The sequence below is a fragment of the Neomonachus schauinslandi genome, chromosome 5 (assembly GCF_002201575.2).
Source record: "Neomonachus schauinslandi chromosome 5, ASM220157v2, whole genome shotgun sequence".
Taxonomy (NCBI): Eukaryota; Metazoa; Chordata; class Mammalia; order Carnivora; family Phocidae; genus Neomonachus; species Neomonachus schauinslandi.
In genome coordinates this window covers 145927971-145944311 of record NC_058407.1, presented here as the reverse complement: position 1 = coordinate 145944311, position 16341 = coordinate 145927971, and the positions used below count along the sequence as shown (strand labels likewise).

Here is a 16341-nt window from a genome sequence, read left to right as displayed (position 1 = left end):
CTCGAATTCTTTTGTGGGAATGTTTGTATCTGTGCCAAATTAAGGCCCTTGATTTATAGTGGTCTATTTTTCCCTTCGGTGTGCACCATCAGCCCTCTCCCAGAAGCCTCTTACCACTTTCAGGAAGAAGAACATGTGTGCTTCAGAAGCCGCATTGATTAGCCAGGGATCTCAAGTAAGGTCAGGGTCACTGAGAGATTCAGGGTAACTGTCATTCGGGCTGCAAAGGGGTCTACTCTGCGTGATGCATTCACTGCGCAGGAGGCTCGGCTGCCGTCTGATTCAAGCCTGGTTTGCAATGACAGCCCTGCAGCAGTGACCAGGGGACCCAAGCCAATGACTAGTGCTCTGCTTCTGCAAGCATGGAAGCAGAGGAGTCAGGCTGCTAGGTTCTCAGCTGCCAGCTCCACATGCTACGACCTGATGAGTGCTCTGCTAGCAGCAGACCCAGCTCCCAGGAAAGATGGGTGTCATGCAGAGAACTGGCTGCCAACATTTTAGGTGTGTACTCACGCACTCTTTGGGATCCTCCCAGAATCATCTGGAGACCATTCCAACTGGCTGAACTGGTGCCTACAGAGGGGTGGTCGACATCCTCGTTTGGGGACAAACGAGCCTATTCTGCACCCAGGATTCTCAGTCCCCATTCTGAATTCACAGCCAGCCAACTGCAGGAACACACCTAAGCTGGTTAAGCCTTTGCACTTTCCAGAGATCGAATCTGGGGCTGGCTAAGTTGCAGGGCCAGAAATGCACAGAGCTCAGCCCACTGCCAAGAAAAGGCAACACTTAACAATTAGTGCTGTAATTGTCATCGTTGTTGCTAACACCCGGCCCTCAGTGCCTCTAGTCATAAGGCATCTCCCTAAGGGGTGCTCTCAGCATGCCTCTACCTTAATCATCCCAAGAAGGAAGGTCCCACGTAGGGGACTCGGGGGTTGTTGTGTGGCTTCAGAAACTAAGATCATTGTAACGATATGTGCACTAAGCTTTAGGAGAAGCACTTTACCCTGCATGTAATCCTCTCTGCAGACCCATGCCCATTATTCTAATTGGAGAAGAGAGGAAACGGAGGCCTGGGGAGTGGACTAACTTGCCCTGGGACATACCTAGTGAGACCAGGAGCCAGGATTTGGGGGCCCTGAGCAGCCTGACTCCAGAGTCCACTCCACTAGACTGTCCCGTAGGTGGGACGCAGAACAGGACCAAAAGCAATCCGCCCTAACACTCCTCCCCCAAAGCCTGCCACGGAGCAAAAAGAAGGTGGCACGTGAGAGTCAGGCTCTGAAGTTATTTCTGTTTTGAAAGTCACTAAGAACATCACAAGAGCCCTTGTGACCCGACCCCCAGTTCACGCTTCGAGTTGCTCATTCCTGCAGTGAGTGCCCCTGAGCATCTCTGGCAAACCCAAGATGGCACAGGTAACGTCAGCGTCTCTCGGACGAGGCCCCCTCCACTAACGGGGCATGGGAAATCCAAAGAGGCCAGGGGTCACGTCTTTACTATGCACCACTGCGTCTCTGCTGCGGAAACGGACTGAATGAATGCAAAACAAAGGAAACTATTCCACAGAAGCGGAGGATGAAAACAGACCCTTAAAAAAAAAAAAAAAAGCACCTGTAGGTAACGATGCCTATCCCATAATGTCATCTATATGTTCATGTTGCAAAAAATAACGAGACGTTAGCAATTTCAGGATTAGTGTTCTCTTACTCTATTTCCCTCAACAAGAAACAGGATCTGTTCTGCATTAGAATTATAGCAAGAACTGGCCCTTAGCAGGAACCATATGATTTTAATGCACAGATGAATTTCAATTAGACATTTACCTAACCATGCTGATGTGTTTTAAATTTAACCCTAAATTACAGACTTTCCAAATAACTCTGCTCTTCCCTCTGCTTCTCTCTCTTCAATTTTGGTTTGGTTTTGTGAAAGGTCTGCTGGTAAAAATGAAGCAATACCAGTAACTTATCTACAAATTACGGGAAGGAGAAAGTAGGTTAAAAAAGATCAAGAAACTTAAAACAAGCATGATCAAACCACATCCGAGTTAGGCAGGAAACAATAGGAGACCATTCTTGCTCAGAGGGAAGGAAGGTGAATCTGACCAGGACTACTGTCAAGCAAGTCATAAATGGGGTTCACCTCCACTCTGCCCAAGTTTCAAGTGCAGTCATCCGAACACAACAAAGTTCGATTCTGCACCCGGGGAAAGGCGATACCCGGAAGCAGAAAGCTGACACTTTCACTTGGGCTGGCAATTCCTTCCACACTCAAAACAATCTCATTTTTGGTTTAGGCGTCCACTACAACGAGCAGTTGTGTGTCTATCACAACGGAGGCAGGAACTTCATCCCAAAAGGAGGCCAGCAGGAGAAAGAACAGATCTCCTAATGCTCCCTCTCATTACAGGGTTCGACCAAAGTGGGTATCCCAAGCTGAGCGGTCGCCAGGAACTTTGTGCAATTTGCTTTTGCTCAAATTGCAAACCCCAAGCGTTGAGGCCAGTATCCTGCTGTGACACTGTACTAGAGTTTTGTAAGATGTAACCACTGGAGGATGACCAGGGCAAGGGGTATGATTATTTCTCACAACTGCATGCCTATCAATCGCAATGAAAAAATCTGCAAACCCCAGCACCCCAAAGATCTCTGCGTTCATCTCTCGGAATACCAAGTCAAACTTTGGCACTGAATGTCTTACAGGAAGACCTTCTGGGACAAAGCCTGAGCAGCGACCAAAGAAAGTCCAAAGGGTCTCAGCACATCCCAGCTTGCTATTAACGTAAATGCCGTACGGGTCTGTAGAGGCTTCGTGGGGAGGGAGCACATCCGATGGCAAACACATGCCCCATCTGATGGCGGGGGCCGCCTCGGAGAAGCTTGCTGCTCGGAAACATGTGTATAATGGGGACCAGACCTGCTGACTGTTCAACGCAATCCCGAAATCTGGAGTTTTATGTGGAACTTCCTAAATGTTCAAGTTGGTCATCCATAAAATTTTCTTTTAAATACTTTGAAGACCAAACCAAACAGCTCTGAGGGCTGGACTGGACCCCTCAGGTACCTGATGGACACTTTCGATATATTTCCCTCCCATCCTCACCAACAGCCCTCCGGAGTTGGACCTGCTCTCCCTGTTTTCTAAATGGGGTGAAACAATGTGCGTGAAGGGAGCTGGCAGGCCTCAGCAGCTCGGACCGGAAGGCCCCATGGGTTCTGTGGAGTCAGTACACCACTGCTTGCATTCAGTCAGCAAGACGGAGTTTAAGAAAGTTGCAGAGAAATGTCTCCAGCTCCATAAACACAAAGTCAGTTCCACGTGTGCTCATCTACGGTGTCCTGGCACGGGCCCCGAGGGGAGTCCTTCCCGGTTCAGTATTCGTCACCCTGTCGCCTCTAGGTTACATCCTCTCGCCAAAAGCTACTCCTTCCCTTTAGAGCACTTCTAAGACTTGCGATAGTACATTTGTTTGTCTATTTGATCAACATAGTCTCTCCTACTGGACTATAAAGCTCCAACAAGACAGACTATTTAGGATTTTGTATATCTGCAGAGCTAACACAGTGCCTGATCTAAAGAAAGGGCTTAATAAACACTTGTTGAATGAATCAAAGAAGGGATAGGCCAGACAGAGGCCATGAAAGGGCCCCATTCAACTCAGCTGAACTAATGCCACCACCAACAAGGCCAGAAAGTTTCTGGGAACCTTTTCAGAGGCTCTATGACTCCCTTCAACAGCCAAATGGCCCAGCCAAGCCGCCATACACCAGAAAAACCAGCAGGGCAGGGACTCCTGTCACTGCATTCCGGGCGGTCCTGGCCTTTCGCACTACAGGATCACACTCCACCCACCTGCTAGCTCAGGTATGGCAACAGAGTCGACTGCCCAAGGGCAAACCTAGCCCTGTTACCTTTGTGCCTATTGCCTGAGAAACCGGTTGCAGAGACAGAGTGCTCCCCAAACAGCCTCTGTGTGAAACACTGTGCTTATCTCAGATACATATGCCAAGCCCAAGCTGCAACAGATACGAGGAGACAAGGTGCCCGCCAGAGCTGCTTAAAGCTGCTGCAAGCAGAGGGAACCTGGGGCAAGGGCCTTCCAGGGTGCAGGTACGGTAAAGTCACAGGGACAAAGGCAGAAACACAGGGCATGCTGGGGAAAAAGCAAGCTGGACCGGTACCACGGAAGCCTGGAGTTCAGGACACAGGAGCAGGATGGTAGGAGGGAAGACAGGCAAGAGACACAGGGGCCAAGCTGGGAAAACCTGGGAAGAAATCGTAACACCAGTCTCGGGAGTCTTCCCTTAGCAGAGTGCAAAATGCACAAACATGCACAAACCGCAGATGTGCTCTGTTTAGGCCACAGCTGGGTGATCGTTTAAAACTCGGGAGTGTTTGCATCCAAATGCAGATTTCCAGCTTCTCTGGAAATATGAGGAAACCAGGAACTACTGCATCCATATTCCTGCAGAACTGACAAAGGATGCATATGCTCTCCAATTTGCCACAGTCCCCACCCTTCCCTACTACTCTCTCATGGGGGTCCACATCATGCATAGATGTTCTCTGTCCAGCCTCTGTAGGTATTTGTGCCTTAGATAAGTATTCTCTCATTCCGTCCCAGTAACAGTGTCTCACAGATACATAACCTGGGGCCCAGAGCAGTACAATTTCCTGTTCAATAACATACAATCAATCAGATCCACTCAGTACCCAACCCAGGTTTTCCTGAGTACACATTTCAAGACTCTGATTAGGTTCCTTGAATCCCAGACCAGCTTACACATCATCATTGCCGTAGAGGCAGAATGTTGCGGTTTCTGGTTTTAGAGAAACACACACATGAGCAAACTGAGCAGCGGCTTCTTATCAAGGTCTAGGAACAGTCCCAACACTAATGACTTACACAACTTCTTTGAACATCCTGTTCGGTCTTAGCGTACATCTCAGAAAGATCACCATTCAGAATGACTTCAGCTAACGAGTTCACCAGGGGTGCGTGATGTATAATTAGGAAGACCTGGTGAGAAAGAAGACATCGGATTTGCATTAAAGGCTGCAATCTCTCCACCTCTCCCTTTCTGGATCAGAAACAACTAGGTTGGGCTACTTAGGCCCTGTGTTGAGCAGCATTCCCCATGAAGCAAAATCCAAAGAATGGGTCCCATTTAGGAGAAGCCAGTGATGCCGCTCTCCATCCAGGGTCGGCCCCTCCTTCATTCAGACTGTTGCCTATTTGGCTGGCTGCTCCCCAGCGGAAGGAAGTGCATTAAAGCAAGACTGTCCCTCATGGCTGGGGGAAGCCAAATCCGGCTGATGTGGAACAACGTGGGAAAGCAGCAGCCAAACCAGCACACTCCTTCCTCTCCACAGGCATTTTAGCGTCAAATTTGATTATACTAAGACTGGAAGGCACAGGCCCAGCATTTCAGTTAGACGGGAAGAAGGGGCCGGCGAGTCTTGTTCCAATCAAGGACTTGGCAGAGGGTCGGCTACCCAGAGATTCCATCGCTGGAATGAGCTCTGACCCCTGCGGTGGGTTTCAGCACACCAAGATTTCATGGCAGCGATGGGAGGTGTGGACGCTGCGGGGAAGGAAGGCCACACGAGCCAGAGTCGGGCCTAGTTGTGCTAGCATGCAAAATCAGAAGGCGCTGCGCCGTCTGGGATGGCCCTGCTACCCCACCCTGTTGCCCAGTGCTCAAAAGAACAGCTTTGGGAATCAGGGTGTTCAAAGCTGCCTCTGCAAAGCTGGCTCAGACACACCTGCTACTTTGTTTTAAAATATAAAGACGATGCCAGTGGTGTAGCACAGCTTGGGACATACCCACCATTTATACAGAAAAAAGGGTGTGTGTGCACATTTGCATTTGCTTACATACACATGGAACAGGATTTCTAAACCCTGGTGCTATTATGCGGCCATAATTCCTTATTGCGGGGGGGGGGGGGGCTGTGCATTTGGGGGTTTTTGGCAGCCTCTCTGGCCCCTACCAAAAAAAACATGTCCCCCGATGTTGCCAAACACCCCGGCGGGGGGGGCGGGGGCAAAATCACCCCCAGTTAAGAACCCTCTGCAGGCAACGTCTCTGGAAGGGCGCAGGAAAACCCTGTAACTATACTTGTCTCTGGGGACAGAAATCAGGCAATGCAAAAGTAGAAAGGAAACTTGGTTTTCACCTGTTTGAACTTTTTAACTTAAAAAATTTATTAAAAACATAAACATTATTAAAAAAAAAAAAAAAAAGAAGAGGAAGAAGCTGAGCCAGACACTGAAATACTCCTGCATCTGGGCAATGGCACCTGGTGCATGGGGGACGGGAGTAAGAGGGAGATTTCTAGAATGACAGCATCCCCGGTCACACTAAATTAGCATCGTTAACGTGAATTTTCTTAGGTTTTATAGCTGTGCTCATTACATAATTTGTAAGGGTGCTTTGACGGAGGAACAAAAGATACGAGATTTCTACCTGATTCGAGGTTTTCACACATTTTGGGCATCAATATGAAAAAGCTAATTGACAACGCAGGGGAGGATGGGCCCCTGTGGCTCCAGCTGAGGATGCCAAATCGCATGCTATGCTTTTTGTGAGATACTGAGACAAGTTATTTGGTGCTTGAGCTGCTAGTCCTTCTCTAAGAAAACAGGAGCAAAGGGGTTCTCAGAGAAAGGGCGTGGCCTGACCCCACGCTCCTGAGAGGAGACTCTGCCCATGCAATGCTCCAACAGCTACAGGGTCCTGGGAGTGCTTTCCACGGGATTCCTGTGGCTGAGCATCTGGCTGCTCAGGTCCTGCCAGACTCCCAGAATCCCAAGCAGGAGGCTCGGGCAGATTTGTAATGAGGTGGCAGAAAAGGGTGCCAGGAGAGGCTGGGGTTTGCACGGAGCTCCATTGCACAGAGGGGCATTCAGAAGGAGTGGGAACTGGTGCAGAGCTCCGGGCAAACAAAGCCCCCAGGACAAGACTCTGAGGGGGGAGCAAGGAGCAGGCCGCGTGTGGACCCCGACTGGCTTAGCCACCAGGGGAGGCCGGGGCTGCAATTCTTCTCAGCCCTGCCTCAATCTCCAAATGGCCCAGGGACCAAGGGCAGAAGGCCTTGGTTCTCTCGGCAAAGCCAATAAATACCTGCGCCACTGCAGAAGTGGGAACAGAACTCTGGTCAAACGTTTGACTACTTGACAGTCTAATGAGATGGACTGAAAGTCTGGACTGCTTGTAATAAAAAATATTTTTAAAGTTATGTAACTGGGTCACCATGGAGTTTTTCCCTTCTTGTAAATATTACATAATTACGAGAAGGAAACACACTTGTTTAAGGAGGGGGAGGCAGACAAACTGGCTCAAGACACAAATCTGGGAATGGAGGCTCCTACAAGATACCTTTCAGAAGGTGATCTGGGAACTACAACCACGACAAAAGTCTTTAAAAATAGCCTCATTAGTCGAAGTTTGTTAAACCAAGGCTGCTGCAGGGACATACACACACACAGTGGGTCCTGCAGTTTGGGGCTTATTTCAAAATGCCGTGAATAGGACCCATGTCGTCCACATTTCCAGAGTATTTAGAACACTCCTTGGTTGTTTGAAAACCTCAGTCCCCATGGTAAAAACCAAGCACATAAGTGCCAGGTTTGATTTACTTCTCATTTTTCTTTCAATTTCTACCCACTACCATGAACAAGATACCAGCCCCACTACTCTGTGTCTGAAAAATAGAGACCCTCCCCTTCCTTTTATTGTTGTTTTACTTCAAGATGGGGGATCCCACAGAAGGAAGACAGGGCGATGTGGCCTGGTCCTCCAAAGGACCCCCAAATGTGGTTGGGGAAGCGGGCAAATGATGAACCATACCTGTGACAGGAGATAGAGAGAAACCGGCAGGCTGATCTTCGGGCGTTCTCCTCCCTAGTGAGGGTTAGGGGAAAGAGACAGAGAGAAGTCCAGGTCACACACGTGAGCAGCACAAAATACATGAAGCCAAAAGCCACCTGTCTGAAGGTGAGGCAGCCTGTTCCCCAGGTCCCCCACGCCCCCAAGGCTGTTCTTTCCTGGTACTAGTTAAAAGTCCACTCTGCAAAATAAATTCACAATCTAATCCCATCCAATACTATTCTCCAGGCCTCTGTTTTTCCACCTGAGAAATCCTTCACCATTAGTCACGGATTAGAAGCTGGGTCCAAGAGAAGAATAGCTCCTTAAATTACCAGGAATGTGAATTTCCCCCAGCTTGGGCACCGAGCCCACTGCCCCACAGGAGAGGCCTCTTTTCAGGAAGAGCTTTCGAAATGGGACAAGGAGGGGTTGGGGCACTCTGGCCTTGGAAAAGTCCCTCGTTTGTACTGAACTTCAATGTGCTCCATCCTACATCAACCCTGTGAGGATCTTCAAGACCCTGCTTTGGTTCAGGTAGGTTAGCTGCCTTGGCCAAGACCACAGAGTGAGGAAAGGGAAGAAGCAGAATTTGAACCCAGGTCTGAAAACTCCAAGTCCCATGCTTTCTCTGCCTCCCAGAGCTGCCTCTGGTAGATCTAGTTACGGCTGCAATTTTCTTCTATTTACTGGTTTTTAGAAAGAATCTCCATGTTCCATCTCCAAAAAGAAAGCTACAACCCCCTGGGGCACATCCGCAGAGGCTAGAGCCCCTGCACAGTAACCAACTGGCTCCATCCTGCCTCCTGCTGAGGTCTCTGCCCCTTAACTCTGGGAAGGACTGGGCAGAAATTCTCATGATAGGATCTGAGAACAGCCAGCTCAAAGCCACCTGGGGGACAGGTTAAAGATGCAGACCGCAGGTCCACTACAGATCCACGGAGCCAGAATCTGAGATGGAGAGTGGGCCCCCGAGGACGTGCATTTCAATACCCACACAGGATTCTGAGCCTAACTGTGGACAGTCACTGCTCTGGGATCTTTTCCGAAGTGCGCTCCAACCCTTCCCATTCATTCTGTGCAAGTTCTGTAGCTGACTGGATCTTCTGCAAATCAAGTCACTCTGGCGACTATCAGAAAAAGTTACCAGGGGCGCCTGGGTGGCTCAGTTGGTTAAGCGACTGCCTTCAGCTCAGGTCATGATCCCAGGGTCCTGGGATTGAGTCCCACATCGGGCTCCCTGCTCTGCGGGGAGCCTGCTTCTCCCTCTCCCACTCCCCCTGCTTGTGTTCCCTCTCTCGCTGTGTCTCTCTCTGTCAAATAAATAAATAAAATCTTTAAAAAAAAAAAAAAGAAAAAGAAAAAGTTACCAGGAATGAGAATACCTCAAGAGTAGGATGCACAGAAACCAAAAACCTAAATTCATAGAGGTTTCCTGTTTCCTTCTGGTGTCCTGTTCTTTTCCCATTCACTTTTATAGCTGCCCCCCCAACACACACACACACACTCCCTCTCAGCCTTTCCTCTCTCCACCTACCCCTCCTCCCCCAGGAAATAAAAGAAAGGAAAAGAAAACCAGTGTGCTTTTGAAAGGCATCTCTCTCAGGCTCGAAGCCCTGGTCCCTTGCAAAGCTTGGTCCTCTTCAAGGGGACTGTTCTTCCCCCTTCTGAAGACTGCCTTCAGCCCGCAGGCATGGTGGGCCCAGGCCCCCAAACCCACCTTGTCCTGGTTCTCCAGTGAGTACACGTAGAGGGGCAGGAAGAGCCTGTTGAGCAGATGGTCTGTGAGCACATCGTTGAGGAACTCACAGTTGATGATCAGGATGTCATTGAGATAGTGCAGGTGGTCCAGGTGCTCGGCCACCAGGTCACTCAGTTTCCCCCGATTCCGGTGTCTGCCAAGAAAAAGGACAGCCTTAGCCTGGAAGCCAAAGCACAGAGCCTTTGGGCCTTGGCCTAGGACTTGGGTCAGATGGAATGTTTCATTCATACAACAAATATTCACACAACAAACAGGCTCAAGGGACACTTATACTGGCCCTACTGCTGGCATACACAAAGGGAAAATGGGCAGGTGTACCGCAATCCATTGTAGGGGACTCCTGGGGTACCCCCCACCCTCTGGGGGCCTCACTACAACTCCCCCACCCCCACCACCACAGCCCAAAACAAAATGGGTAAATAAAGCAAAATCCAGCTCCCTTAGCAAGCCATTCCACAAGAGTAGCCGCTAGTCAATGTGGCAAGATCCCCCGCCTCCCAAGATAAGGAGTATTAATGGAGCAATAAATCCTTGCTAATTAAAATGCTCCAGAGGAGTTCCAAAAAGAAAAGCAGTCCTCAGCAACCACATCCAACTCCCTGGCCCTGACCATATGGGGGGCACAGCGCAAGGAGGTGACACTCGACCCCAGGCCCAGAGGTCTCTGTCTCCTTCCAGTAAAGCAACAAGCCTGCTGCTTGGGCCCCATGGGTCATCAGTCCTACACTTGCCAAGGACTGAACCCCAAAAACAGCTAGTGGTACACTTTCACTACCCCCAAAGTGGTATCTGTTGCAAGGAGCAATGTAGCTGTGGTAAGACATTTTGTTTGTATTACAATTATTACTCAAGTAATAGATGGTCATTTCAGAAGACGGGAAATTGAAGAAGAAAAAGCAAAAGACATCAAGGTCTCCTGTAGTCCAACCACTAAGCAATAACATTTTGGGACTTGCGACCCTACAGTCTGTTTTCCTATTCCCATTTCTATGTCCCTTTATAATCACATCTAAATGCAAGTATTATGTATCTATCCATCTAACCATACGTGCCTTAAAAAAAAAAAAAGTAAAAATAGGATTGATGTTTCTTTCACATAATTATTAATAATTCTTATTGTACTCTAATAAGCTATTTAACGAATATACACAGCAAATACATGTTGTAAAGGCTAACAGTATGAGGAGTACCTATGGGCCCACCATCCAGCCGAGACTTAGAACATTTATTTACTATGTTTTGCAACCTTTTCTCCCATTTAATAAGATACTGTGGGAATTTTTCTTCAGCAAGACAGTTAACACACTTCACTTTTTAAACCTTTAGTTTAAAAAAATATATGCAGATGGGTTTAAAAGTTAAAGGGTATTGATAAGCTGATGATAAAATACAGCAGCTCTGGCCCAGTCTCTCCAGAGAAGGCAGGTTTTAACTTTCGAGTTGTTTCTGTGGATAGTTCTCCCCACACCTCTAGAAAATCTTCAAGGTCATCTATTTTGAGCCATTTTAGATATCGTGTAATGACCTCCTGGTATGACGGAACCCTTATCGTTCCCTCCGCCCCTCCCCCTCAGGTCATCAACAAGTGGTGTTGACATCATCAGGACCATTCACCGTAGGGCCACACAGAGGATGAGTCGTCCACTTCCGTCCTGGAATAACTTTTCGTCTTTTCTGGAATCAAGTGCCACATTATGTGTCACATCCATAACTATCCATCTCCATAAAGGTCCTGGTTTTCCAAATGCCCTGTCGGATCTGCCACCCGCCTATCCCCACTTCTTTCCCAGTATTGGGGCTTATATTCTATGGCTTGAGCCCTGTCCCCCAAGAGACCTCCTTCCTGGATCCCCTTATCGTCCCGAGCCCGCCTAGGTGAGCCTCTCTCCAGGGCTCCGCTAGGCTTGTCACTCTGGGGCAGTAGTTCTCCAGAGATGGCGATTTTGCCTCAAAGGAGACATCTGGCAATGTCTGGGGACGTTTTTGGTTGAAACAACTAGAAAAGGGGCACTGCTGGCATCTTGTGGGTGGAGACCAGGGATGCTGCCAAGCATCCTACAGTGCACAGGACGGCCCCCCAGAACCCAGAATTCCCTAGTTCCAAAGATCAATAGTACTGACTTGGAGGAATCTTGCTCTGGGACTTGTATTCATCATTCTGGGGCCCAAATCACCATCTTAATCTGTTGTTTTGTTTGTTTGTTTGTTTTTAACTGATTTACAGAGATATAATTCCCATACCATAAAATTCTCCCATTTCAAGTGTACAATTTAATGGTTGTTAGTACATTTGCAGAGTTGTCCAACTATCCTCCCGATCCACTTTAGAACATTTTTAACCCCTCCTCCCAAAACAGCCCTATAATCCCATTTCCCCTCAACACACCCCCTCCTCCATCTTGAGAAACCACTAGTCCATGCTCAGTCTCTCCAGACCTGCCTGTTCTGGGCATTTCGTATCAATGGGGTCACACAGAGTGTGGTCCTCTGCATCTGGCTTCCTTCACTGAGCATCATGCTCTCAAGGTCCAAGCATGGCGTGCCATGTGTGAGCACTTCCTTTCCTTTTACTGCCCAGTATTATCCCACTGTATGCAAACGCCCCATTTTGTTTATCTGCTCACCAGGTGGCAGATCATCTTACTCTTCTTACCAGCTGCCTGGCACCGCATATACGGGTGCGCTGATTTTAGTGACCCTCTTCCCTTCTAGGAGGTATGAGAGTTGTTTCTAACTTTCCAGTTATAAAAAGTGGAAGGTGGGTGGAACCTTTCAGAGGATAGAAGTCCACATTCTGCTGACACACAGGTGGGGAAGTTTCGTGCTAGTGTTTTATTTTCCCTCAATGAAAATGGAATTCTCCCCTAACTACTCTCTCTGCCTGGGAAGCACCCGCCCCCAACTGCCCCCCGCAAGGCGGTCACTTACTCCTCATCAGTCTGCACACAATTATCAAGTTCGATCACGTGGCTCCCAATGAACCAGACCAAATTGGAGAAGTAAGGAACAGCGGTTTTATCTCTGATATAGTGCAGCATGGCCTGGTTATCCACTGAGAAAATTCACAAAAGAAGAAGAAGAAAAAAAGTCAAGCTACCAAAAATAACTGGGGGCGATTAAAAAAAAAAAAAACCCACAATGAAAAAGCTCTCTGCTATAATCTGAACCTTTTCTGTCTTTCCTGGGAATACTAGAAAAATGGTTATCTTATTCATGAAACCATACACATCAAGGCAGTTCTTACGCTATTTTTATAGTTAATAAAATGAATTAATTGGGCTAAACATTAATAGTGCAATCAGAAAGCCTACTTCTCAGCAATGCATTTAGCTTGACTACAATGGAAACCATGCCATTATTAGGCAAGTTTCCTGTATATTACATGTAAGGATAAGTTAAGAAAGCAGAAAACCAGAAGTTAATAACTTACATGACACTGGAATAAGGAACACGGGAATCGTCATTGAAGGAAAGGCAAAAAACAGACAACAGTTAACAGGGTTAGGAACTGGGATGGTGAGACAGTTGCTCAGAGGGACAGAGGGCTAGGGCAGGAGGCATCTAAAGATATGGGCTGGAAGAGAACAAGAGAGAGGAGAGAGCAGGAGCGGCAGAACTGGGCCTCAGACCAGGGCACAAACTCAGCAGCCTGCTGGGTGGGCTGGTGACTCAGTGAGTGAGGCTGGGAGACCCAGCCTGTGAACTAGGGAGCCCGGGCCTCAACCCCAGGGAGAGGCACTGCTTCTCAGTGCCCACTCAGCACTGCCCTACCAGACTGTGGGCCCAGAGCAGCCAAGTCTCTACTTTCAAGTCAGAAAAACACAGAGTGACCCAAGATCTCCCGGTGTTTAAATACTGGCAACTATGTATCTTTTCAAGGAATACCTAAGCCAATCAAAACACGTCTGAGGGCTGGATCCAGCTCTCCGACTCTCCATTTGGGACCCTGGAGGGGGGACCCACCCAGCTCTTAGGCTCTTCAATTTAGAGCAATCCCACAATGAGGCTGGAGTGAGTCCCTGAGGAGCTCCTCCCACCCCCAATTAGGGGTCATCTCAAGTAATAACATAACTCAAAACTCGTGAAGGTCAAAGCCCTTTAGTCCTTGAGAATATGGAGTCCCAGCTCCAGTGTGGTGACTCCAGGGCGAATAATCCCAGTGTCAGGCAGAGAAGATGTGCCCTCAGGGGGGCAGTTCCAGGCGAGGAAACTTGTGTCCAGCCAGACTTTATGCCAAGGGGGGCAGGAACCCGTGGAAGGGCTTTCTCCCAGAGGCGACGTTTTGGGCATTAAGTACATCTTGACAAAAGGCAAATTTGTTGGGCTTTGCAGTCAGTTGAGAATACAATGCTGCCCCCTGCCGTTTGTGACATCAAATGCTTCTATACATTATTCAAAGATCCCATAACCCCAGGCTGTACTTAAGTACAGTTTACAGCCTGAAACACAAAAATGTAAATATAACATTCAAAAGACAACTCCGCTTTATCTAAGTATCACATGGCTGCTTGGAGTCCCACACGTGCCTTTCTTCGGACGTTACTACTACCGTGTGTCTGTACGGAGACTTCAACATACAGAACTGAGTGCTCGCGAGAGAAGTGGCACAAAACTTCACACAAGGGGCCTGTTAAATGTTCCATGACTACGAGTCTTTCATGAGACATGCAACCCCAGCTGTCATACAGGAGCCCCCTGTCCCCACCGGAGAGCTGTGTATACAGACTCAAGAGAGCAAGCCCCAGCTGTCAGGTTAGAAATCAGACAAGGCCTGAGTGCCTAGGGAAGCTTACCTTTGTAGACGTTCAAAGTTATGGTTCTTACAGCAATTCTAACCATGCTTTCAGGGTGATTGAAAAACTTGATGGCTTCTGTGTACAGGGCAAAGTCATTAGTGTGCTAAAACAAAAGAAGTACCGAAAACGAGTTACAAACCCATAGGGCAGGCCTCCTCCCACCCAGCTTTCCGAATCGTATCAAACAACCATAAAAGCAGAAAAAACCATTATCCCCCATGAAACTCAAGCCAGTGGTTCATTCCCAGTGGGGAATGTGGGAAGGAATGGGGAGGTGAGACCGTCCCGGAACAAATAGAAAAGGGTCCCGACAATGCCAGACCTGGGCTTGTGATCTGTCTTACCGCTTCGCAGCTGCCTGCTATAATATTCCTAAGCCTCTGTGCCTTCATCTATAAAATGGGGATCACAACTCCCACTTCGCAGCTGCTAGGAGTCACTGAGGTGATTTCAGGGGCCGGGGCCTACCACCGGACCTCCCACCTAACAAGCATCAGCAGTGAGGCCGATCGTTACTCTCAGAGGCCACTTCAACTAATGAAAGGCAAGTGTGAAGTTCTACGGCATTCGGAATCTCTTCTGGCTAGGACACATTTCTCTACTTAGAAATACTAAAAGTAGACACATTACCATGGAGGAGGAGGGGTTGGGGAATCTGCTGGCATTAAAAAGATACCATCAGAAGGGATCAAAGCAGTTCCGAAGCATAGAACTGCACTGCTGGGGCCTGGATCTGGGCCTAGAGCTGTGCGGGGCAAGCTCTGCTGCCCTCTCCTGGCCAGTGTCCCACATGGCTCTGCATCCCCGCTCCAAGGGCACCCGTGGGCAGTGAGGGCGTGGGGAAGAGGCAACAGCCGGCCTAGAGCACGGTGACAACTGTCTAATGGGGGCAATGCCACTTTGAGCACGAGACGTGTACCCTTGGCAAGTGGTAGCTACAACACTGGCCCACATGCAAGAGGAAATTGAGCTCACCTCCCCTGGTGACCAGCAGGATGTTCTTCCAGAAGCATCGCTCTGGTCCCAGAATCGCAGGGTCCTGCCCTCCCATCCTGGGGTACACAAGCCCAGCTGCACCTGAATGGAGGTACCTCTCTCTGGCCTGAATTTCACCCACCCGGGGAGTCTCTGGCACGATGCAAAGATCATCTACGTGTCTCTGGACATGGTGAACGAGCACCTACCATCTGCCAGATACTGGGCCACACAATGTTAATTTTTCAAACTGCCATACATTTTGTGGCTGTGGTTGACAACTAATGTTTCTTCCCTCTGAGACCAGTTCTTCCCCACTCCTAACCTAGACATGGAAAATCAAGGTTCAGGCTGTTCTTGCTGCATCCCATGGGGACAGCTAGATGGATTTTGCCCACACTCAGAGGGTATATTTGAGAGGGCGGTCTGATTCTAGAAAGAAGCAGACAGAAGCAGACAGCACATGGCTGTGTGGTAGCCCACCTCCAGGACGGCCCAGTGACCATCACCGCCTGTATTCACGTGCTATCATGCTCTCCCACACTGGGTCAGGGCCCACCTGTGTGACCTAAATAACATGGTGGGAAAGACGGTGTGTGTCCTCTGAGGCTGGGTCACAAAAGGCACTGTAGCTCGTCTTGGTCTCTTGGGTCGCTTGCTCTGGGGAAAGCCAGCCGCCATGCCATGAAGACACTCAAGCAGCCACTGGAGAAGCCTATGGAACCGAGGCCTCCTGCCAAAGGCCAGCACTGACTGGTCTGCCGCAGGAGTGAGCCGCCTTGGAAACAGATCCCCCGAACCCGATCCAGCCTTCACATCTAGCCTCGTGAAAGACCAAGCAGAGCTGCCCTGTGAGGCTGCTCCCAAATTCCCGACACCCAGTGAGGGAGATGTGGCACGATTCTGACCAGGAAGACACATGAAGAAGTCT

The 16341-nt window shown here is 48.9% G+C and overlaps 1 protein-coding gene across 1 annotated transcript in view; it reads right to left on the bottom strand.

Annotated features, from left to right (window-relative positions):
* The window catches only part of CLEC16A (C-type lectin domain containing 16A), a 145709-nt gene that overhangs the window by 107288 nt on the left and 22080 nt on the right, over window positions 1-16341 (bottom strand). Inside the window, exons 5-10 of the mRNA XM_044915263.1 lie at window positions 14433-14538; window positions 13070-13075; window positions 12568-12691; window positions 9598-9772; window positions 7860-7913; window positions 4913-5026 (exon numbers count right to left, since the gene is read on the bottom strand). Coding sequence (XP_044771198.1) covers window positions 4913-5026; window positions 7860-7913; window positions 9598-9772; window positions 12568-12691; window positions 13070-13075; window positions 14433-14538 — 579 coding nt within the window. The remainder of the gene's footprint in view (window positions 1-4912; window positions 5027-7859; window positions 7914-9597; window positions 9773-12567; window positions 12692-13069; window positions 13076-14432; window positions 14539-16341) is intronic.